We start from the raw sequence: 20,599 nt of genomic DNA on the forward strand, positions 1-20,599 counted from the left end.
GACCTCGCCAAGGGAAGAAGGAGCTTTGCGCTTTAGAGCCCCTTGTCTTGTTGCGAATGGCTTTTGAAGCGCATGGGTCAACTAATGTGCGGCGATAAGCATACCAAGGAATCTCACATCTTTTCTACAAGGTCAATCACTAGGCCGTTAATCAGCGCTCGTTCGGGTGGTAGATCAGTTAGACGTGCGTCTGACCGCGCGTCGGAACACTTGTGATTATCTCCAATTTGCGCTGCAAGTACGCAGCAGCAATCAGGAAAAACGAGCACATGGCGAACATAGACGTCAGCGGGAATAAGGCGACGTTGTACAAGATGACACAGACGAAAAGGTTAAGAGGAATTCTGAAGCAGTTCATAACTGTGCTCCTGATCTCTTCTGGAACATATGTCGCTCGCATCTTCATCATGCTCGGCCAGAAAATACCAACCAAGCACTCGAAGACGAGGAAACCCATCATGATTAGCTTACCTTCAAACGTGATAGATTGCCCGGAAGAGTAGTTTTGTTCGAAAGGAAACATCTTGAGAACGACTGGCAACGCCAAGGATGCCGCCGAGGCCAAGAAGACGTACTGCATGTACTTCTCCGGACGCATGTCCTTGTCCCCGAGAAGTTGTCCCGCAAAGGACGAGCCGATCATGCACGCGACCATCATGGTTGCGAAAATCATTCCGTGCGGGATGATCTCGTCGTTTGGACTCAAAGCGGGAGTCCAGAGGAATACAAAAGAATACATCGCTGCCTCGAAGAGCGACTGCATGGCTCCAAGGTACAGCACTTTCTTATCGTTGAAGATGGCTTTCCACGCCGCGTGGAAGCTTGCTTGAAGCGATGCGTTATCTTTCACGTCTCCTTTGTTTTCCGTCCACGTCAGAGCGATGATAACGCCGCCGACTGCCAGGAAAGTAGCTGCGGCATCAAACGGAGCCACCGGCCCGAGTTCCATGTCTGTCACCAAATAGTTCGCCAACAGCCCGGCGATGATGGAGACCAGACCGTTGCCGATGAAAATCGCCTTGGAAAATGTTCCGCTCAACCATTCTGGGTCGTAACTTCTAGAGAAGTGCTCGGAAACGAGCCAAGACTCAAACGCGGTGAACAATAGAGACGTCGCGATGCCTCCAAAGAATCGACCGAGCATGAGAACACCGTAATCGCTCCAGTGCTTCGTGATGCACGACGCGATATAAGTCACGACGTAGGTTAAACCCGCGAGCTTTCGCCCGTACCTGTCCGCTAAACTCCCGACGATGGTGCCAAAGATCATGCTCGAGCCGAAACCGGCTATGAACAGCTTCCCGATGTCTCCCGTGCCGTATCCGTAGTGCTTATACAACGCGTACACGTACGGTCCCTGTAACCAATCCCCCGCCATCATCAGTGCGTAGACGACGAGGTAGTTATTCCTGAACGCCAAGAAATTCGCCGGAAGATTTCCCGCCGCGCCCTTTCCGCTCGGGCGCTTGCTCAGCTCGATCCCCGCGCAGCCGATCGCGAGCGCGATGAACGTGAGGACGTAGAACCCCTCCATCGCGAATCCAACGCGTTTGTCGTCCCACGCGCGCGCGCTCGACGTTCGCGACCTCGACTGCGGTGCGCGCGGACGCGACGTCGCCGGAGACGACCGAAGGCGTTCGCTTCGATGTCGCCCTCGCATTTAGGCGCGCATTCATGACCTTTCACGAATCTTTTTAATCGATCAAAGGGATTCTTTCTCTTTTCGCGTGACCCCACGCGAGATCTCCGTTTCGATCTCGAGCTTCGCGCTCGAGGGGGCGCGCGCTTTCGTGTGTCCACGTCGTCCGCGACCGCATCACAACGCGACCGCTCGCACGCACGCACGCGATGCAATCCTTGTGCTTTAACCCACTCACCGTGAGGTAATGATCGCGCGATCGTCGAGCGAGAGAGGACGCGAACGCGAGGAATTTCGGATGCGGTTGCGGGCGGTTTTATCCATCTGCCGACGACCTCCTCAGCGCGTGGGCGCTCGTAGGAGCGTTCACGCGCGTCAAAGAGGGCGAGAGACTGACGAGAGATTTTCGTTCGACGCAGATCTACCGCCGCGCGCGCGCAAACCCCGCGCACGCGATCGACGAGGTGCGTACAGTCGCCCGCGATAAGGTCAGAAGTATCTCGCGAGGTCTTCCGACGAGGACGACGCGGAGCGAGCTCGTAGGCGCAGCGAACGCGCGAGGAGAGCTCGGATGGCGAACGAGAGATTTCTTTAGAGATACCTATCGACGCGTCGACGCGTCGCCGTCCTCGCCGAGCGCGCGCGGGGTGGCTATTTCGAGCGACCCGATCGGGTGATGCCAAGGCTGGCTGGTCAGCTGACGCTCGTCCAGTTGTTTGTCGGGTGTGATCGTGCACGTATTGCGTGCGCCGATGTGATGTATCGCTCAATGACTGACGTAAGTGATTCTCGCTCTTCCGTATGCGCAGAAGCATCGTCTGCACGGCCACCACCGAAGGCCGAAAGGCGGCTCCGCTCAAGACGGGCGGCACTCTCGAAGGCGAGAAGGCTTTCGGCAAGGCTGCCGGCGCCGCGGCCTTGACTGGCCAAATCTTCCAAGGCGAGACGACGAAGTGGAGCGATCCGCGCTGGGTTAATGGTAACTGGGATCTCGAACAGTTCAAGAACTCGGCGGGCGAGGTTGACTGGGATGCCGTGATCGATGCCGAAATTGTCCACCGTAAGATGTTGGAAGACTGCCCGGCTGTGTACGATGAAGACGGTCTCTTCGACACATCTATCGTCCCGTGGCACGTGTGGATGCGCCGATTCCATCTCCCGGAGGCGGAGAAGGCGAACGGCCGCGCTGCGATGATCGGCTATGCCTTCGCGTACCTCATCGACGCTGCTGGCGGCGCTGGCCTCGTTGACTTGCACAACTCTTTCTTGGGCAAGACCGCCATTCTCGTCACCATTCTCGGTGTCACCATGATTCGATCCCTCAAGGATCTCGATATGCTCAAGGATCTCGCGGAAGAAGCCACCTTCTACGACAAGCAATGGAACGCGTCCTGGGAAGGTGTTGAACGCCCGTCGGAGACGCAAAAGTGAGCGTCACAGTTTTCGTTTAAACATTAGGTACCTGTAGCTTGCTTGCCGTAATCTTCGTCGAGTCGATATTGCTCGACGGATTTTACGCTTCCTTATAAAAGATGATTATTCATTGGTTGAATCATTCGACGCCCTACGTGCTCCCACGAACATACTTCTGAGTGACGCGAAGAGCAACGGTCCCACTGCTCTCAGAGCGTGTCGCTAGCTCGCGGTGTGATCCAGCCCGCGCGCGTCGACCGCAAGCGATGCTTCAAATGCGATTCACCCCCAAGTGATGCGCACGGAGGTCGTATACTCACGCCAACGCGCGACGAGCGCTGGTGGAGCATCGAAGTTGCGTTCAACCAACAGACAAATAGATTCTCGGTCGTCGACGATCGCGCGAGCGATGCGGTTCGATGCGAAAAGCGTGACGATCGATGTGACGTCATTTACTCCGCGCGATGCGCTGCAGACGCTGGAGAAATATATGCACGAGGGGGCGAAGTATCATCAACTGAGAGGCATCGTGGCGAACTGGTTCGCGGAGGTTGTCCCTGAGCCGGCGACATTCGTCGTTGAGTTCGTCGAAATCGTGTTCGTCCGGCTGAGCGAGCACGGTTACAGAGAGACAGAGGATGACGACGGAGACGCCATGGTGTGCATGTACTTGATGTTAGAGAGCTTGGGCCGTGTGCCAGGAGCGAGGGAAGGCCGCACTCGCCGACGTTTCGCAACCAACGTCACGCGCGGGGTCGTGAAGTCGGATCGCGCTCGCGCTCGCGCTGGAAAGTTGGTTAAATTGGCGATTACAGATATCACAGAACTTAGTATTGCGCCAGTGCGCCCAGTGGTGCGACTCATCGAGACGTTTGGCCTCGAGTTGGAAGACTTGAGTTTTGCGAGTCGTGACGAGGCAAGTGATGCAGTGACACGTTACATCAACGAGCAGATCGATCGGGGCAAGCAGCGCTCGGCCATGGCGCTCGTGTTTCACTTCAATTTGGACCAATTTGCGACGTTTGAAACGCTTCTTGGCTTGGTACAGGCGAAGGAATATACGATCGCGCTTGAGTTCGCTTCCATGGAACCTCGCCTAACAAAACAGTGGATTGAGCTGTGTATCAATGATGGTGTAGAGAACCACAATCACGCGTCGCTACGCAACGCATATAAAGCCGTCACTACGTTTAAGTTAGAACATGAGTTTCCCGACGTGCGAACGGTATATTACAAATCAACTATTTCAAGAATGATTGGAAAAGGGAGTTTTGAAGCGGCGTTAAGACGCGCTGGTTCGGATGAAGAACTGCAACGGTGGGTCGTGGAGTCTCTCGCTGCGACGGATCAGTTTGAGTACGCCGTCGAATACGCAAATCGCTGCGGACTATATTTCAACTGTGATGCAAACGAGTTGGCCGAGATACAAGCGCGTCGTCGAGCAACTTTTTTTCAGTTGCCACGGCATCTTGATGGTGCGTGCGTCTTTGTAGACGACGAGAAAAGCTTACTTGAGGCGTCACACCGGTACCTTTGGAATCAAGGTATGATCGGAATTGACACAGAGTGGGGAGCAGACGTGGGAGAGGATGCGGATAACGCCGATCGTAGCGGGGATGAGGTCGCAATACTGCAGATAGCGTCCCAGCTCGGGGTGGTGATTTTGGACGTCCCCAAGCTTCTGTACTCTTGTCCGGACACCTTGGAGACTACCATCGGGAAGATGTTCGAAGACGAGGAGGTTTTAAAGTTAGGGTTTGCAGTTCAAGAGGACCTTCGACGGTTGTCTAAGTGTCACAAGGCGTTTAAGACCGTGCAAGGGGTCGTTGATTTACAGAAGCTATGGAAATTGCTCGTCTCGAAAGCGCGCACACGCAGCGTCTCTGCTCCTTGGTCGACCGAGGCCGAACTTTTGCGGTATCAACCCGTGGGTCTTAGTGCTTTAGTGGCTGCCGTGCTTGGAAAACCACTGGACAAGATGATGAGGATGTCCGACTGGAGCCGTCGCCCGCTGACGCAGTCGCAAATGGAGTACGCCGCTCTCGACGCATGGACTCTCGTCGAGGTCCATCGCACGTTGCTCGAGGCTCACGGCGCACACTACTCTCCACTCCTCGAGCGAGTGCGTAAATCGTACGACTATACGCGTTAGTACTTTGCATAATCGTAGCAAGATGTTATTCCGCGCTCGACCATACAATTCTGCGCCGCGACGTCGATCCCGCTCCCACTCAGCGCCCGCACGGCGTCATCGATGCACACAAACGGCGGCGCTCGTGCTCGCGCTCGAGTCGCCATGTCCATCGACGACGCCATGGATGCCCTGAGGCTCATCGACGACGACGTCTCGATCGACGACGAGCTCGTGCGCTCCACCTCGAGCGCGGTGCGCGCGTACTGGTTTCCCAATCGCTCGCAAACGCTCGAGGCGGCGTACAAGAAGAAGTGGTTCGCTACGAACGACGACGTGCGCTCAGTGGACGAGGAAATCGAACGAACGTTCGGGGGCGTCCTGCGGGCGATTGAAAGCGCGACGTCCGGAGAAGAGGTCGATCGAGAGAGCGTTCTACGAGCGCACGAGCGGTGGACGCGCGAACCGTCGACGACGGCTGCGCTGGTAGTGATGCTAGACCAGTTCAGTCGACACATGTACAGGAAGGCCGAGGACCGAGACGCGAGGGTGGGAGCAAACGACCGCGTTGCGATAATCATCGCGGAGGATTTATTAGATAATAAACGCGAGTGGTTGTCCGAGCTCACAGTGCCAGAGCAGGTGTTTGTGCTCATGCCATTTCGGCACACGCAAAAGACGTGTCCGCGCTTGTTGAGATGCTTAGAACTGATTGACGAGCGCGTGGGGCTGGAGGATGAGAACAGAGAGCTATTGCAAAAATTCCGAAAGACCACGCTCCGGTGTTATCAGGATTTGGAAGGGAAGCAACACGAAGCTGGCGATAATATTTTAGAACGCCAAGAGTTCACGCCGTCTGAGGAAGTTATGGCGACAATGTCGTCGAACTCACTGTACAATACAATAGAAGAATTCATGCGAGAGAGCATGCATGAATTCGGGAACACAATCGCCGTGTCACTCAGTGGAGGCGTTGATTCCATGGTACTGGCTTACATTCTCAAGCACCAAGGATATGACGTCGTGACGCTGCACATTGACTACAAGAACAGACCAGAAAGCACAGAAGAGGCAGACTTCGTGGATGATTGGAGCGTACGACATGGGATGAAATTCGAACGATGTACAGTAGATGCGATACGACGCGGTGTCACTCCGAGAGAGCAGTACGAGATTGAGTCAAGGAAAATCCGGTACGGCTTTTACAAGAAGAGCGGCCAGAAGCATGGTTTTCCAGCGGTCCTGCTCGGGCACCATCACGGTGACGTACAGGAGAACATAATCACTAATTTGATGCGTGGAGCCAATCTTCTGTCTGTTAATGGCATGGACAAACGCGGTGTAGTCGAAGGCGTGCGTATTTGGCGTCCCATGCTCCCGCATAATAAGGTGGACGTCCTCGACTTTGCGCATACATATGGAGTACCATATTTCCTCGACTCAACTCCAACGTGGAGCACACGAGGAAAGCTCAGAAACCAGCTCGTGCCCTTGCTAGAAGATATGTTTGGCGATGGTTTCATGAGGAACGTGAGCATGATTGGTGAAAATAGTGATCAACTCTCGGAAATGGTCGATAACGCCCTGTTCAAGCCGTTTTGGAACGACAGGAAGATGAGCGACGTCGGATGTTACGTGGACTGCACTCCGTACATCTCGCAACCTATTTTCTTCTGGAAACAGGTGATTCGAGAGATGTGCCACGGACTTGGGGCGAGCATGCTGAAGGAACGCTCTGTGCGCTTACTGCTGGGGCGCGTAAAGAGGACGAGATCTAAGAAGGATGGTTGGTTGTGTTTGAAAAAAGAAAATGCCACATTCATGACTGGCAACACCTTCGCTATTTTTACTACAGAATTCATGCCTAGATCGGAAATCATCAAGCAGGGGATGATCATCACGATGGATTCCAACAAGAAATCGTTCGATCTCGGTAACTGGCGCATCACCCTGGAGGTGGTGCCAAACACAAGCACGCACGAAGGCGAGCGCCTGTTGGATGAGCAGGCAATAACAGTGTGGCAGGTGCTAGGAAACGACATCTCCTACCACGTCCCATACGACAGTTCGTACGTCATAGATCCAGAGATCAGATTCCCTCCGACGAAGGGGTTGGACGTCGTCGTGCGGAACGCTATTCCTTTCATCGCTCCGCCAAACGTGAGCTTTGCGCACCTCCCCGAGGAAAGTAGACCACCCCGGAAGTTCATGCGCTACGAACGCTCGGCTCTCGAGGCGGAGAACTGCGTCAAAGTCACGCTCAAGTTCACTCGAACCAAGCTTTACGTCGTCTCCAGCGATGAAGAATCCTAGTCCGTTCCCGCGTGCGGTCCTTTGAGAGAGACTTGCCACGTGGACGACGTCGTGTCCATGTTAGAGAACGCGTTCAGGCGATCCAATCCGTCTCGTGCCGCGGCGATTCGCGTCTCGATCTCTCTCGCGTCCGTCGCCGCGCGTCCCTCCCTGAACTCGGTCTTGATCTCCTCGACCATCTTCCCTCTATTTCGACTGGGAAACTTGTTCGCCGAGCGCAGGACGGCGCGATAGAGACGCAGCGTGGACGACATCCGCGCGTCCGTCGCGTCCGTCGCGCGTCGTCGTCGTCGTCGTCGTCGTCGTCCTTCTTCACGCGCTCGTCGACGATCGACGCTCGCCGACGCTCCGCGCGCGCGTCGCTCTGACAGACGGAGCACCGCACAAGATGTCGCTCCGTCGGCTCGCGTTGGCGTCCACCGCCTCCGCTGGCGCGGCGTTGGGGGCGTACGTCGCGAACGACGAGGGCGCGCGACGATCGGCTCGTTTTTGGTACAACGCCGCCCCGGTGTACGCGCGATATCGCTTGGTACAGGCGAGACATCGAGACTTGCGGCGTTTGGGCGTCCCGGAGTGGATCGGGGCGACGCTGAGCGATGCGGACGCGGACGCGGCGTACGACGCTCTGCACGACGCGTACGCGATGAAAGTGCGCGATTTAGTGTACGACATGCGAGGGTTTTATCTGAAGAACGCGCAGTTGCTGTCGACGCGAGATGACTTTGTGCCGAGGCAGTACCTGTCGTGGTGCAAGGACACGCAGGATAGCGCGCCGGTGGAGATGCGACCTGGAGAGGCGAGGGAGATCGCGGAGAGAGAGCTCGCTTCGAAGGGACACACGGGAGTGTTCGAGGAGTGGGACGAGAATCCGCTCGGCGTAGCGAGCATCGGGCAGGCGCATCGAGCGAAGCTGTCCAAAAAGTATGGAGGCAAGACTGTCGTCGTCAAGGTCCAGGCTCTGGGTATTGAGCGCCGATTTCGGGCGGACATTCGCACATGCATCGACTTTTGTAAATTAGCGATGCCACAGCACGTGCCGCCTCTGGAGGAGATCGAGAGACAGTTCATGACTGAGTTTGATTATTGCGCCGAGGCGGAGAACCTCGAGGAGGTGCGATCAACGGTGATGCCGGTTTGGGGGAAGCAGGTGTACATTCCGGCTCCCCACACGGAGCTGTGCACGAAACAGGTCTTGATCATGGATGAAGTGCCGGGAAAGCGATTGGTAGACGGTATTCGCGATCAGTTTGATGCCATCGCTCGCTACAACGGAACGTCAGTGAGCGATTTGGAGGAGAAAGAGAGAGAAAATATTGCGAGCGGGAGTCTCAAGGGTCGAGACGCAAAACAGGCGGCGCAGTACACGAAGAGAGTGAATACTCTTCTCACGTTCAAACACAGACTACTTTTACCAATCAAGCTCGCGTACAACACGTCGCCTCTTCGTTTGGTGACCGGACCTGTGAATTGCCAGCCACCGCCAAAGCTCATCAACTTGGGGGCGCTTTTGCAAACGTTGATAGACGTCCACGCGTATGAGATTTTCGAAACGGGCGTATTTAATGGCGATCCGCATCCAGGAAACATCATGTTGATGCCAGACGGTAGACTCGGATTGATTGATTACGGTCAGGTGAAACGCATAGACATCAACGCTCGGAGAGCGTACGCGAAGCTCATTCTCGCCGTCGCGGAAGGCGACGCGGCGGAATGCCATAAAATAGTTCAGTCGGAAAAACCTGACGGTTTTGGTGCGAAGAGTCACAACTCAGATCCTGAAGTCACTTTGAAGTTATCGACTTTTTGGAACGACAGGGACACTCCTGACGTCACGGAGGGTCTCAATTTGCAAGAGTTCTTGGATGAAATGCAAGCGCGAGATCCGGTGATTAAGGCTCCCGATGAGATGGTCATGATTGCGCGCGTATCAGTACTTTTAAGAGGTATGGGAAACGCGTTCAACATCAGGCTCAGAATGGCTGAGGCTTGGAGAGAGGATGCCGAGAAGCTGCTCATGCGCACCGATCCCGATTACTTTCTCTTGCCAACAAATCGCGCGAGTTAGCTTGTATATAATCATTTATTTGTGTCTAGAAATTGTAGAATGCGTATTGAAAGAAAATTGAATTACTTCTTGGTCCGTTCGTTGACCGTCACAGTCACGGTGACACACTCATCTTCACCGACAATGAGGCTGACGGTGAGCAGTTGCTTGTGCGAGCTACCTCCCTTCCTTTTGCCGTTCTTCTTGCCGTGCTTCTTCGAAGAAGACTTCTCGTCCTTCGCCTCCGCTTCTTCCGCGTCTACTCCTCCCTCTTCTTCGCTGTCTTCGCCGGCCGCGATCTTCTCCTTCTTGATCCTTCGCTTCTCCAAGAATTCTTCCTTTTTCGCCTGGATGGCGACGATTGCGCTAGGAACTTCGGAAGCCTTGGCCACGACGGCGACTTTGATCTTGGAGAAGAAAGCCAAGGTATCGAGGGAGTGCTGAATGAGTTCATTCTTCGGTCCCTTCGCGTTACCGTTCTTCTTGCCCTTCTTCTTGTACGTGTCGCTCACGGCGAACATGTCGTCATCATCGTCATCGCGCTTGAGGAGCGTCATGCTCTCCAGCGCCTTGGTGACTCCTTCGCCCGTCGTCCCTGCGGGCGCGTCGTTCTCCTTACTCGCGCTCATGTCCCACTTGGACAAGTAACCGATCAGGGTATCACACGCCGAGACTTCTTCTTCGAAGGGCTCAGGAGCGTTGTCCTTTTCCCACTGCTTTCGAGCCGCCTCTCGAGCCTTGCGTTCCTCTTGTTGCGCTTCCCACTGCTCCTTCTTAAGTTCTTTCTGTTGCGCGCGGAACGCCTTCTCGCGAACCCAGTAAGCGTCCTCAATGATCTTTTGCTCGGCGTAGAGTTTATTAATGTCCTCTCGGACCTTTTTGATCTCCTGGTACACCGCGTTCTTTTCCTCCGTGAGCGATGGCACGTCGGCGTTCTTTTCATCAATCTTACTCTTATCTCCATCCAGCGTGGCGCGAATCTTCGACTGTTCCGCCTTGATGCTATTGATTTCCGCATCTTTAGCCTTGATCTTGTCCATTTGCGATTTTCTCGCGACCTCGTGGGCGGCGGCGACTGCTTGCTTCTCGGCGTACGACTTCACGCCGTCCCTACTCTTGTTTAAGCCCTTGATCACGTCGATCAGTCTCTTCTCCTCGGAGAGCGGCATCGTCTCATGCGCGAGTTTATTCTCCACGCGAGTGATCTCGGCGTCGATCGCCTCGTTCGTCAGAAACTTGGACCCGTTTCTCTGCGCGTTCGCCTCCTCTCGAGCCTTGTCCCTCGCCTCCGTCGACGCGTTCATCGCCTCCCGCATCGTGTTCCTCTGCGCGATCTTCTCGTTCGCGATCGCGTTCAGGGCTTTAAACTTTTCAATTAACGGCGCGTTCGCATCGTTATGTCTCTGTCGGTCGCCCTTCTTCGCGTTCACGATGGATTTGATCTCCTCGATCCGGCGCTGCTTCGCCTCGGTGATCTCCTTCAGGGCTGCGATCTTGCGTTCGAATTCATCCCTATCGGGCTTGGGCGGTCGGCTCAGCCTTTGCGCGGTCGTCGCCGTACTTCCCGTCGTCTTCTCGCTCGTCATCGGGCGCGCGCGCGGTCGACGAGTGCGGACGCGCGCCCGCGTCACCCGCGCGCGTTCCGGCGGTGTCGAAAACGTCGCGGGGACGCGTCGCATCTTTACGTGGCGTCGCGTATACACCATACACCACCATCTCAAGGGTGAGGAATCATCACGAACGCGGCGCGACGGACACATCGCGCCCGTAACGTTCACCGCGTGTCGACCGCGTGTCGATGAGATGTGACGATGTGTCATTCACACGAGTTAGGACTCATGGCGGTCACCACCGTCACACCTCACCTCGGGGCGTTGGTCTAGTGGTATGATTCCTCGTTTGGGCGACGAGTCGCGGAACATCGCGATATATTCTCACACCGCATCGAGACGACGACGGACGTCGAGGAGGTCGCGAGTTCGATTCTCGCACGCCCCCTTGTATGCTTTTTAAGCCCATCATCTTTTTTTTAATTCCTTGGAACATAAAAAAGTTTATCTGTTCTAAACCCTATCTGAGTATACAATGGATTTTAAGCCCATCAGAGAAAAATATATATCTCGATATCCCCTTTTTGATCGACGCATTCCTTCTCATATATGTGTGATATGTCCGAGTGTATACATCACAGAGAATCACCTCCGTGCCGCTCGACGATTCACACGCGACGTTCGTCCCTTCGCGGCGCGCGCGGCGCGACGTCGCGATCGATACCGCTCGCGACGCTCGCGCGTTGTCACCGACAGTCCTCGTCGACGAACGTCGCGTGTGAATCGTTGAGAGGCATCGAGGAGCGATGAGACGCGATGACTCTGACTCGGACGATTACATCGACGTTCGCGCGCCGACGCGCGATCGGGGACGCCGCGAAAGCGCGTTCGCGACGCACGATGATGTTCACGTCCCGCCGGCCGCATCGTCTCGAGACGACTCCCTGCGCCTCGCGCGCGCGGTCGTGGACGAGCAAAAAGCTCTGTTGGCGTGCGAGCGCGCGCGAGCGGACGACGCGGAGGACGAGTTACATCGGGTGACGGCGCTGGCGGACGCGCTGACGAGGAAATTGGACGAACTATCGACGATATTCGAGGCGCGCGCGCGGGCGACCGCGCCGCGAGAGATCGAGTCGGCGACCGCGTCCGCCGCCGCGACGCGGTTAAAGATTGAGAACGAACGACTGCGGCGAGATATGAAGGAGATGGAGGAGAGACACGCGCGTGAGATCGAGGAGCTGAGGGCATTGACGTCGACGAATGAGGCCTCCGAACGGCCGCCTCTGACCAAGGACGAGCGCAGGCGTTTATTGAGAGAAGTCGCGGAGGCGAGAGAGGAGATTGCAGTGGCGAAAGAGGCTCGCGCAAAGGCGCTGGCCGAGGCCGTCGAACTTAGGGACAAGTTAGAGCATAGATCAGGAGCCAAGTCTCCACGGGTAGTAGCGGAACGTAATCCCTCGCCGCCGAAGACGCCGCAGTGGGCGAATGTTGACTGGGACGCCGCGCACGCCGAGTTCATGAAGACTGAGATGACGTCGCCACAGGGACCGCGGCAACAGTCTCACGCGCCACCACGGCAACAATCTTTCGAAAATATCGATTGGGAGGCTGCTTATGCGGACATGGAGGCGACACGAGCGCAGAAACGTGCGGAGCGAGCGGTCACGGGAGCGTAGGCGACGCAGCGCGCTACTAGCATCGGTAGAAAAATAGACATCGAATATTAAATCTTCATCCGGATTATTCCACCTCGAGCGTGGTGAAGTACTTGAGCAAGTCCGTCTTCTCGCCCTTCGCCTCCTTGATCAATCGCTGCAGATCACGCGGTTTCTTGATCTGGCCCTGGATGCCAATCTCTTCGCCGTCCGGCTTTGGGATGACCCACAGCGGCCACGCGCTTGTGTACCCATCGCAAATTCCATCGGGCTTCACGCGATCTTCATGTCCCGGGGAGTTTTGGTACACCCCATCCGGGAAGCACTCGATGTAGTCGATGTACTCCATCGCCTCCTTGCCCAGAAGTTCCTTTTGTTTGTTGCAGTTCTCGCACCAGAACGCTCCGTACAGTCGCGCGCCCGCCTCCTTCAGAGCCTTCGCGACGTTGATCGCCTCCTCGCTTGACTCCGCTTGCACCGCGTATTTCGCGTACGGGACGGCGACCACCTTCTTCGCCTTCTCCTCTTCGGCCGCAATAGCGCTCAGAGGTGACAGAGCGCTCGCCAGAGCCGCGGTGGATAGACCGAACAGCGCGCGTCGTCTGTCGACATCATCGGCGCCGGCTTGGGCGTTTTCTGACGCGCGCGGACGAAGAGAACGACCGCGACCGACGCGCGATTGAGTGTTCTTCGCCACCGCGCTCGCGGCCGTCGAAACTCGAGCAATTTGAGACATCGTCGAGGCGAGAGGGAGCGAATGCGGTTTGGATATGTGGTTGGTGGAGATCTTACTTTTCGTCGACGAGTGCTTTGGATGGAAACTACCGGTCGTTACATCGTCGCGACGAGGTCTAGGACGACCCGATCTCGCTCGAGAGTTTATCTAAGATGCTCTGCACCCGGTGCTTCATCACGGGCTGGCCTCGTTTGTTCTTTTTGCGCATGAGATTCTTCTTGTTCTGTCGTTTGTCCCGCTGTTCCCTGAGCGTTTCGTCTCGCTTCGCCTTGGTCTCGAGGAAAGCCTTTCGATCGGCATCGCGCTGTTCACGCGCGGCTTGCTGCTTTTCGTAGACGCTCATCTTCATCTTCTTCTTCTTCTTCTCGCTACCTCCGCGCTGCTCCTCGGGCGCGTCGTCGTCGTCGTCTTCGTCGTCCGCATCGCGCATCGCCGCTCGCGCGTCGCCGTCCGTCCTTCCTCTCCCGCTCGGACCCGCTCCGACACCGAGCGTGGGATCATCGATCGCTGCCAATCGTCGTTCATACGCCTCCGGATCGAATCCCTCCTCTCGCTCAATCTTCGTCCCTAACTTTTTCTGCAACCGCTCGTACCGCGCCTTTCTCGCCGCGCCCTCCGCTCGATTCTGTTTAATCCTCTCCCGCTTATCGTACGTCGACTGTCTCGCCTTTATGAATCGCCCGATCGACAGCGCCTCTCGTCCGTTTCGCCGCATCTCCGTCCTGCGCAGCGCGTCCGGTCGCTTCCTCGATCGACCAAACTTTTCATTCTCCTCGTCTCGCGTCGCCGCCATGGCCGTCGCCCGCGCCTCGCGCGTCGCCCTCGTCCGCGTCTCTCGGATGCCCCGCGATCGCGCGCCGCGCTCGAGGTCGACGCGCGCGGTGTTCGCACGCGCGCGAACCGATCCCTCGTCCCGTCCTCGCGCGTCGCTTCCGCCCGCGAGCGCCGTCGCGCCGCGCGTCCACCTCTGTCGCGCTCGAGTCGACGACGCGTCGGTGGTCCCGCACACCGCGCCCGTCGTCGTCGTCGCCGTCGACGCGTCGCGCGTCCGAGCGCGCGCGTCGACGGTCGCGATGGAGCTTCCGAGTGCGATCGCGGGCGCGATGGACCGAGCGCGCGAGGCGCGCGAGCGCGCGATCGACGCGACGACCGAGGCGTCGTCGAGGATGGATCGAGCGTCGAGCGACGCCGCGTTCGCGTTGGTCAAGGCGATGGAGACGGCGATGCGAGGAGTGAGCGATGTCGTGGACGACGCGCGGACGCGTGGCGAAGCGGTGGTGGAGAGAGCGAGGGAGAGCGAGGATGAGTTCTTTCGAAGCGCGAGTAAGCGGGTGGTGGATTTCGCGCGGGCGAACCCGGTCTCGGTGGGCGGGACGGTTGCGTGCGCGGTCGCTTTGGCGCTTCCGGCGCCGCGAGCGTTATTATGGCGGTCGACGATCGGGCGACTGCAGAGCGAAGAGGCTTTGTTCAATGCGTGCGTGCGAAGGAGCGAGAGGTTGACGCTCGAAGCGGAGGCGGCGAGCGCGGAGATTCAACGCCTGGCCGAGTCGGTGAGCGCGGCGGAGATCGAGATGAAGCGAGGGGCCTCGAACCTGCGTGCGGCGGCGAGGGAACTTCGCGCAATCGAGTCCAAGACGTACGGGATGGATAGCAAGGCGTCGTCGCTTTTGAACGACCTGCGCGTGCTGCCGAGCGCCGAGGCGGCGGCGCTGCAAGAGCAGGTCGCCGGCACCACGGATACGGTTGCCGCCCATCGCTCCGCCGCTCTCAAAGTGTTGAAGAAAATCTTTAAGAGCGGGATCGAGGTGTGAATCGCTCGCTCCCCGTCGCGATTCCACGGATTCACCGCACGCAATACATAGCTTAGCAGCCGCTCGCGACATCACGCGTCGCGGTTCAAATTGACCGCTCTCGAGCCATCGCATCGTCGCCCTCGTCCCTCCTCGCCCGTCGCGCGCGCGCTCTCGACCGCGCCTCGTCCTTCGCATCGCGTTCGTTCATCGAGATCGCGTCGTCGTCGAACCTCCAATCCTCATGGGGGAATGCGAGGTCTTTCACTCGCTTTGGAGAAATGTAAAAAGATTTGTGCTCGACGCGCGCCCGTCGTCACGGTTCATGTACCGTTCGCGATCGAGCGGTCGTTCCACGACGGTTACGGGTGCGTGTCGAGGACGGACGTCACGATGCGGTCGTCCGCGGTCGTCCCGTCTCGCACGGTCGCGGTCCCGCGCGCGCGCGCGCGCGCGGGAGCGTCCAGACGAGACGTTCTGAACGCCGGTCTCGCGGTCGTCGCGGTCAGTATCGAGAAAGAGGCGAGCGCGGGGACGTACAAGCGATCGTTCAGGGAGAGGTTCGAGACGAGCATCTCCTCGGCGACGCGCGATTACGAGTTCACGATGCCCGACGATTGGGCGGCGGACATCGTGTCGCTGAACGATGGTAAATTGTACGGCGTGGACACGCGATACAAGAGCGGTTCGGGGAACGGACAGCTCGCGGTGAGCGTGCTGCCGTTCGTCGGCGCAGACTCGATAGAGCAAGCCGGGTCGGCGGAGGACGTACTCGGACGATTTGAAGAGCTCGTGGGGGCATATTGGGAACAGAATGGATTTGGGGTTCCAGGACGAGCGGGTGCCGTGAAGGAGACGTCGTTGACGAAAAAACAAGGGGTTGCGTATTACAATTACGAGCTGGTGAACCCGCATAACTTGATATCGGCGTGCGTGGTCAACGGCGAGCTGTACATCATGGTCGCGTCGTGCGGAGCCCGTTCGTGGAAAACCGCCGAGAGCGATTTACGCTCAATCGTCGACTCGTTCACTGTGCCTCCGTAGATCGACGTGATGAGTGTATAAAGGTGTAATTGTTCACATCCATTTTTTTGGGAATCGTTGCTTTGCGGAGGAGATCTTTGTGAATCTGTGCTGTGTCAAATTCCGTTCCGGGTCGTATGTTGAGACTCGGTGCTCGAACGTTGATGCGTGTCGTTGTTCTGGAGGTGGTGGCATCCGATAAGACTCCAGCATCTCAGGGAATTCGTTCATCGATGGCTGACCTCTAACTGTGCGAGTCGCGGTACTATTGGACGGTCCACCACCACTGTTGCGCATTGGTACCCACAATTGACCGCCAATGTCAATCTTCGACGGATTTACGCGAGAAAACGGCCGCTCTGGCGACATGAGACTGCGCGGCGGTGCCGTCGGAGAGATGCGAAGGTCCATCGCAGGAGACGGAATGTGAATTTTGTGCTGAACCATCGAAGGGCGCCGACTCGGCGTCATGTAGAGCGACTCTAAACTTGAAGAACCAAATTCCATAGAGTCGTCCAACCGCTGCCTTTTGATCGGTGAGAGGAAGTCAGTGATCGGTCGAGAAGCGTGGCCTTCGTTCAGGCCTCGCGGTCGAGCGTGAGTCTGCGGTGAAAACACCGGCGAAGCAATCTCGGTGGGCTGAATCATTCTTCGCCCGTTCATCAGGACGCTCAACGGACAACCGATGTTTCCTTGACCTTCCAGATGCGCCATGACTTTCGGGGTGAACCCACCTGAGGTCTGAAGTCCGCTGCGGACAATGTCATCAGCCAAGAGAGTACATGCCGAAATTGGGTTGAGTAGCGGTAACATTTCGCATAACTCCAACTCTTCTGTCGATGGCTCGACTGGAACTGGTGCGGTAAATTCCGAAAGATCCGTATTCTGTGGACAGAGTACGTCTATCACCGTCGGGAGAACCTCTTCTTCCACGCAAAATCTGCAATCGATGGAAATATTCAGACGCAGAGCATCCGAGCAGACGCGTCTGCAGAGTGACTGAGCGATGCGTAAAAAATCCAAGCCACCTTCAAAGATGATTGTTCCAGACAAAAACGAATCAGACAAAGCCACGACAAGATCTTCCGTCAGTGAAAATAACTCGAGCTGAGTCGGCAATCCCTCGACAAAATATTCAGGCACGATGAGTATCACCGCGTGCACTTGATTTCCGATGGTGCAACACGCGTCGACATCAATAGCGAACGGTCTCAGGACGACTTCGCAACCGTGGTCGATCAGAATTCTCTCGACTTCGGCAAAAAGATGATCTCGAGCACCAACGATTTGTCGCGCCACATTAAGCACGACCATATGTCGCGGCACTCCATTGAACTCTCTTGGAGGTGACAGGTTGGGTTCCTCATCATAAACTGCGCTCGTGTCCCGGGCACTCTTGACACGTTCACGTGAGTGATTCAAGGCTGAAGAAGCCGGTTCAAGATACTCGTTTAACCAACGACTATCTTGCTTCACCGTGAGAGCGTGCACGAAACGATTTGCAGCATAACGACTTGAGCCCACTGTACGAATAAGCTCGAGAGCTTCAGCAGATGGAGCGTAGTAAACACAAGTGGAGAACAGTTCCAAGGGAAATGCCTCGTGATTGACGTGAGCTTCGAGCGCAATTAAGACGTCCGTTTCGGTTGCACTGATTCGTGCGGCGCGAGAAAATTCCTCGATGTCTTCATCTTGCAAGCTCGTAAACTCTTGCCTGCCATCAAACTGGCGCACGCGCATGTTCATACGGCTGATGAACTGCCTCACCGCAAGAATACTCAGTGTATCGGGGAAAATAACAAGCATCTTACCCCCGCTCACAATCAATCGTGCGAGGTACGTTTTCAGCGCGCGTAATTTGGGGTGATCGTCAAACTCGCCGCGCGAGACGGAGACATCCTGACGTTCAATCAAGTTCTTGATATCTCCTAAGTCTTGATCATCCTTGGCTTCGTTTCGCATAAACGTGTGCGCCATGTGAACACCGTAAACTTGAACCAGATTCGCCGCGGTTTGACAGCACAGTAAACTCTTCAGATGTCGAGTGATTGCTGGCGGTTCATGGGCAAATTGCATCATAAACTGCGAAATCTTTGACGACTGCCCGAGCTGAAAAGTTGGAATCATTGCTTGAACATCCAAGGGTAAAATTTGCTTCGTATAAGCATACCGCTGAGCTAAAACTTGAATCAGATCAACTTGATATGAATCGAGTGTGATTTCAACCACATCGATCAAACACGTGTTGCTCGCGTGGTTGGCGTTTGGGAGTGATATTGATTCACTAAGCGTTGGCAAACGCGGATCTGACGCTTTCGTCGTCTTCACTGGTTCATTTGCGCTTGAATGTGGCTGAGGTATGTCATCCCAAGTCCAATCACCGTTTTCATCTTCGAATATAACCTCGTCTAACATCGCTGGGAGATCCTCTTGCGTTCTCGACTTCTCCAGCGATTCCATGAGGCTCGGAAATGGAACCTTCCAATTCGACAGGGCAGGCGCTCGCTCCTTCACTTCTTCCACGCTCTTGATGACATCTCTAATGGCGCGTTCGGCCCGAAAAGTCGTATCATCTTCTTTATCAGTCTTCGGAACGGGCATTTGGTCCAGCACAAACTTTTTGCTCGGAACCTCGAGAAGCTTCTTCGTCAGGTTTTCCTTTGCGCGCAAGGCAAAATCTTGATTGATCGGAGCTTCGACATTCACTGGCTTCGTCATAGACTTCAGAACCGACTTAACATCAGTTTCAACTGTACACGGATTCACGACTTCCATCAAAGTCGGTACGTTGACGTCTCGCACCGGAGGCGGATTGATTGTCGCAGTGCGCATCGCTTCCTCGAGTGGATCTATCGAGGGCAACGCCTTCGGTCCTCCAAGTAAGAGCTTCTTCAAATAATCCTTCCATGAGCTGTCTACCTTTAATTCGCCCTCCCATGGTAACATCTCCACTTTCTTGGCGAGAGTCATCGCGAACGCGAGCGGAGTCTCGAGAAGACTCATCCCGTCAAGCGCGAATGACGTTTCGCGCAACCTCGGGAAAAGGCTCAAGAAATCCTTCATCTTCTCCGACGGCGTCTCTCGCGGCACTTCATCCGAACGATCGACGTCATATCGTTTCTGCAAATCATTCTCGACGCAATCGAGCGCGTTCAACGCGTCTTCATCGAGATCAAATATCGTTTCTGACGCCGTCTCGAAGCTCGCCTGTCGAATCGCCGATCGAATACGCGTCCTCGTCTCGTCCTCGTCCTCGATCACCGGCACCTCCATCGCGCGCATCCTCGGTTTTTGAACGTTCGACGTTTCAATTTCCATCAACCTCTCCCTCGCCCCGCCGTCGTCTTCGACGCGAATCTTCATCGGCTTGACCGTTCCGTACGCCGCGTCTCCCGCGTCTCGTCTCGCGCGCGCCTCCTCCGTCCACCCCATCGTCTCCTCGCATCGCACCACGGGCACCGCCTCTATGATATCCCGCGCCGTCATCCCTCCATCCTCCGACCGTCGTCTCCCTCCCGTCATCCCATCGTCAAACGTCACCGAATCCTCCTCGCTCTCGCCCACGTCCCATCCCCCCTCGCTCGTCGTCGTCAACCCATCGCTCACTCGTCTTTGCGCATCCTCCGTCAACGTCTCCGTCGCACGCTCCACCGCGCGCGCACCGAGATGTCGCATCGCATCCCGTCGCACGTCTTCCGTTCGCACGGAGACGTACCGCATCGCCGCGCCCGTCGTCGTCGCGTCGTCCTCCGCCGATCCGTCGCGCCGATTCGTCTCTCGCGCTCCCAGACCGCGCTTTGATCGCGATCGATCGATCGATTCGATTCGATCGCGATCGACGGAATCGATGGAATCGATCCCATCCCATTCCATCGATCGCATCGATCGATCGATCCCATCGCTTCGATCCCATCGATCGATCGCGTCGAGTCCATCGATCGATCCCATCGAGTCCATCGATCCCATCGCTTCGATCGCTTCGATCCCATCGATCGATCCCATCGATCCCATCGATCGATCCCATCGATCCCATCGATCGATCCCATCGATCCCATCGATCGCATCGATCGCATCGATCGATCCCATCGATCCCATCGATCCCATCGCCTCCGATCGTGATCGTCCCCATCGACGCCGGGGTCGTCGCCGTCGGTGCGCATGCCGTGTGGGCGAACAGTCCGAGTGTGCGCCCGCGACGTCGAGGTCCACCGCGCCGGCGGCCGACGTCACATCGACGACGACGCGGTGCGACGACATGGCGCTCGCGCTCGGGCGCGCGTGCGATGGACCTCCGCGCGCGCTCGG

At 56.6% G+C, this 20,599-nt stretch overlaps 13 protein-coding genes across 13 annotated transcripts; 7 read left to right on the top strand and 6 right to left on the bottom strand.

Annotated features, from left to right (window-relative positions):
* Positions 1-178: 178 nt before the first annotated feature.
* OT_ostta03g01970 (Major facilitator superfamily domain, general substrate transporter) lies at positions 179-1,534 on the bottom strand (the record flags this gene model as incomplete). Its single annotated transcript, XM_003078059.2, has 1 exon — positions 179-1,534. The coding sequence occupies one exon, from the start codon at positions 1,532-1,534 to the stop codon at positions 179-181; it is 1,356 nt and encodes a 451-aa protein (XP_003078107.2).
* A 314-nt stretch (positions 1,535-1,848) lies between these two features.
* Positions 1,849-3,070, top strand: OT_ostta03g01980 (unnamed product; the record flags this gene model as incomplete). The annotated part of the gene is made up of 3 exons (XM_022984741.1): positions 1,849-1,883; positions 2,059-2,103; positions 2,449-3,070. 3 exons carry the CDS (start codon positions 1,849-1,851, stop codon positions 3,068-3,070), a joined length of 702 nt encoding a protein of 233 aa, XP_022838474.1.
* Positions 3,071-3,461: 391 nt separating this feature from the next.
* Positions 3,462-5,204, top strand: OT_ostta03g01990 (Ribonuclease H-like domain; the record flags this gene model as incomplete). Its single annotated transcript, XM_022984742.1, has 1 exon — positions 3,462-5,204. One exon carries the CDS (start codon positions 3,462-3,464, stop codon positions 5,202-5,204), a length of 1,743 nt encoding a protein of 580 aa, XP_022838475.1.
* A 162-nt stretch (positions 5,205-5,366) lies between these two features.
* OT_ostta03g02000 (tRNA(Ile)-lysidine/2-thiocytidine synthase) lies at positions 5,367-7,496 on the top strand (the record flags this gene model as incomplete). Its single annotated transcript, XM_022984743.1, has 1 exon — positions 5,367-7,496. The coding sequence occupies one exon, from the start codon at positions 5,367-5,369 to the stop codon at positions 7,494-7,496; it is 2,130 nt and encodes a 709-aa protein (XP_022838476.1).
* On the bottom strand, positions 7,493-7,750 carry OT_ostta03g02010 (Complex 1 LYR protein; the record flags this gene model as incomplete). The annotated part of the gene is made up of 1 exon (XM_003078062.1): positions 7,493-7,750. One exon carries the CDS (start codon positions 7,748-7,750, stop codon positions 7,493-7,495), a length of 258 nt encoding a protein of 85 aa, XP_003078110.1.
* Positions 7,751-7,884: 134 nt separating this feature from the next.
* OT_ostta03g02020 (Protein kinase-like domain) lies at positions 7,885-9,561 on the top strand (the record flags this gene model as incomplete). The annotated part of the gene is made up of 1 exon (XM_003078063.1): positions 7,885-9,561. The coding sequence occupies one exon, from the start codon at positions 7,885-7,887 to the stop codon at positions 9,559-9,561; it is 1,677 nt and encodes a 558-aa protein (XP_003078111.1).
* Positions 9,562-9,623: 62 nt separating this feature from the next.
* OT_ostta03g02030 (unnamed product) lies at positions 9,624-11,126 on the bottom strand (the record flags this gene model as incomplete). Its single annotated transcript, XM_022984744.1, has 1 exon — positions 9,624-11,126. The coding sequence occupies one exon, from the start codon at positions 11,124-11,126 to the stop codon at positions 9,624-9,626; it is 1,503 nt and encodes a 500-aa protein (XP_022838477.1).
* A 770-nt stretch (positions 11,127-11,896) lies between these two features.
* On the top strand, positions 11,897-12,766 carry OT_ostta03g02040 (unnamed product; the record flags this gene model as incomplete). Its single annotated transcript, XM_003078066.2, has 1 exon — positions 11,897-12,766. One exon carries the CDS (start codon positions 11,897-11,899, stop codon positions 12,764-12,766), a length of 870 nt encoding a protein of 289 aa, XP_003078114.2.
* A 64-nt stretch (positions 12,767-12,830) lies between these two features.
* On the bottom strand, positions 12,831-13,481 carry OT_ostta03g02050 (Thioredoxin-like fold; the record flags this gene model as incomplete). Its single annotated transcript, XM_003078067.1, has 1 exon — positions 12,831-13,481. The coding sequence occupies one exon, from the start codon at positions 13,479-13,481 to the stop codon at positions 12,831-12,833; it is 651 nt and encodes a 216-aa protein (XP_003078115.1).
* Positions 13,482-13,596: 115 nt separating this feature from the next.
* On the bottom strand, positions 13,597-14,274 carry OT_ostta03g02060 (rRNA processing; the record flags this gene model as incomplete). Its single annotated transcript, XM_003078068.1, has 1 exon — positions 13,597-14,274. The coding sequence occupies one exon, from the start codon at positions 14,272-14,274 to the stop codon at positions 13,597-13,599; it is 678 nt and encodes a 225-aa protein (XP_003078116.1).
* Positions 14,275-14,554: 280 nt separating this feature from the next.
* OT_ostta03g02070 (unnamed product) lies at positions 14,555-15,292 on the top strand (the record flags this gene model as incomplete). The annotated part of the gene is made up of 1 exon (XM_003078069.2): positions 14,555-15,292. One exon carries the CDS (start codon positions 14,555-14,557, stop codon positions 15,290-15,292), a length of 738 nt encoding a protein of 245 aa, XP_003078117.2.
* A 372-nt stretch (positions 15,293-15,664) lies between these two features.
* On the top strand, positions 15,665-16,315 carry OT_ostta03g02080 (Mog1/PsbP, alpha/beta/alpha sandwich; the record flags this gene model as incomplete). Its single annotated transcript, XM_003078070.1, has 1 exon — positions 15,665-16,315. The coding sequence occupies one exon, from the start codon at positions 15,665-15,667 to the stop codon at positions 16,313-16,315; it is 651 nt and encodes a 216-aa protein (XP_003078118.1).
* Positions 16,316-16,348: 33 nt separating this feature from the next.
* On the bottom strand, positions 16,349-20,398 carry OT_ostta03g02090 (Major royal jelly-related; the record flags this gene model as incomplete). The annotated part of the gene is made up of 1 exon (XM_003078071.2): positions 16,349-20,398. The coding sequence occupies one exon, from the start codon at positions 20,396-20,398 to the stop codon at positions 16,349-16,351; it is 4,050 nt and encodes a 1,349-aa protein (XP_003078119.2).
* Between the last annotated feature and the right edge of the window lie 201 nt (positions 20,399-20,599).

Source organism: Ostreococcus tauri (assembly GCF_000214015.3).
Source record: "Ostreococcus tauri WGS project CAID00000000 data, contig chromosome 03, whole genome shotgun sequence".
Classification (NCBI taxonomy): Eukaryota; Viridiplantae; Chlorophyta; class Mamiellophyceae; order Mamiellales; family Bathycoccaceae; genus Ostreococcus; species Ostreococcus tauri.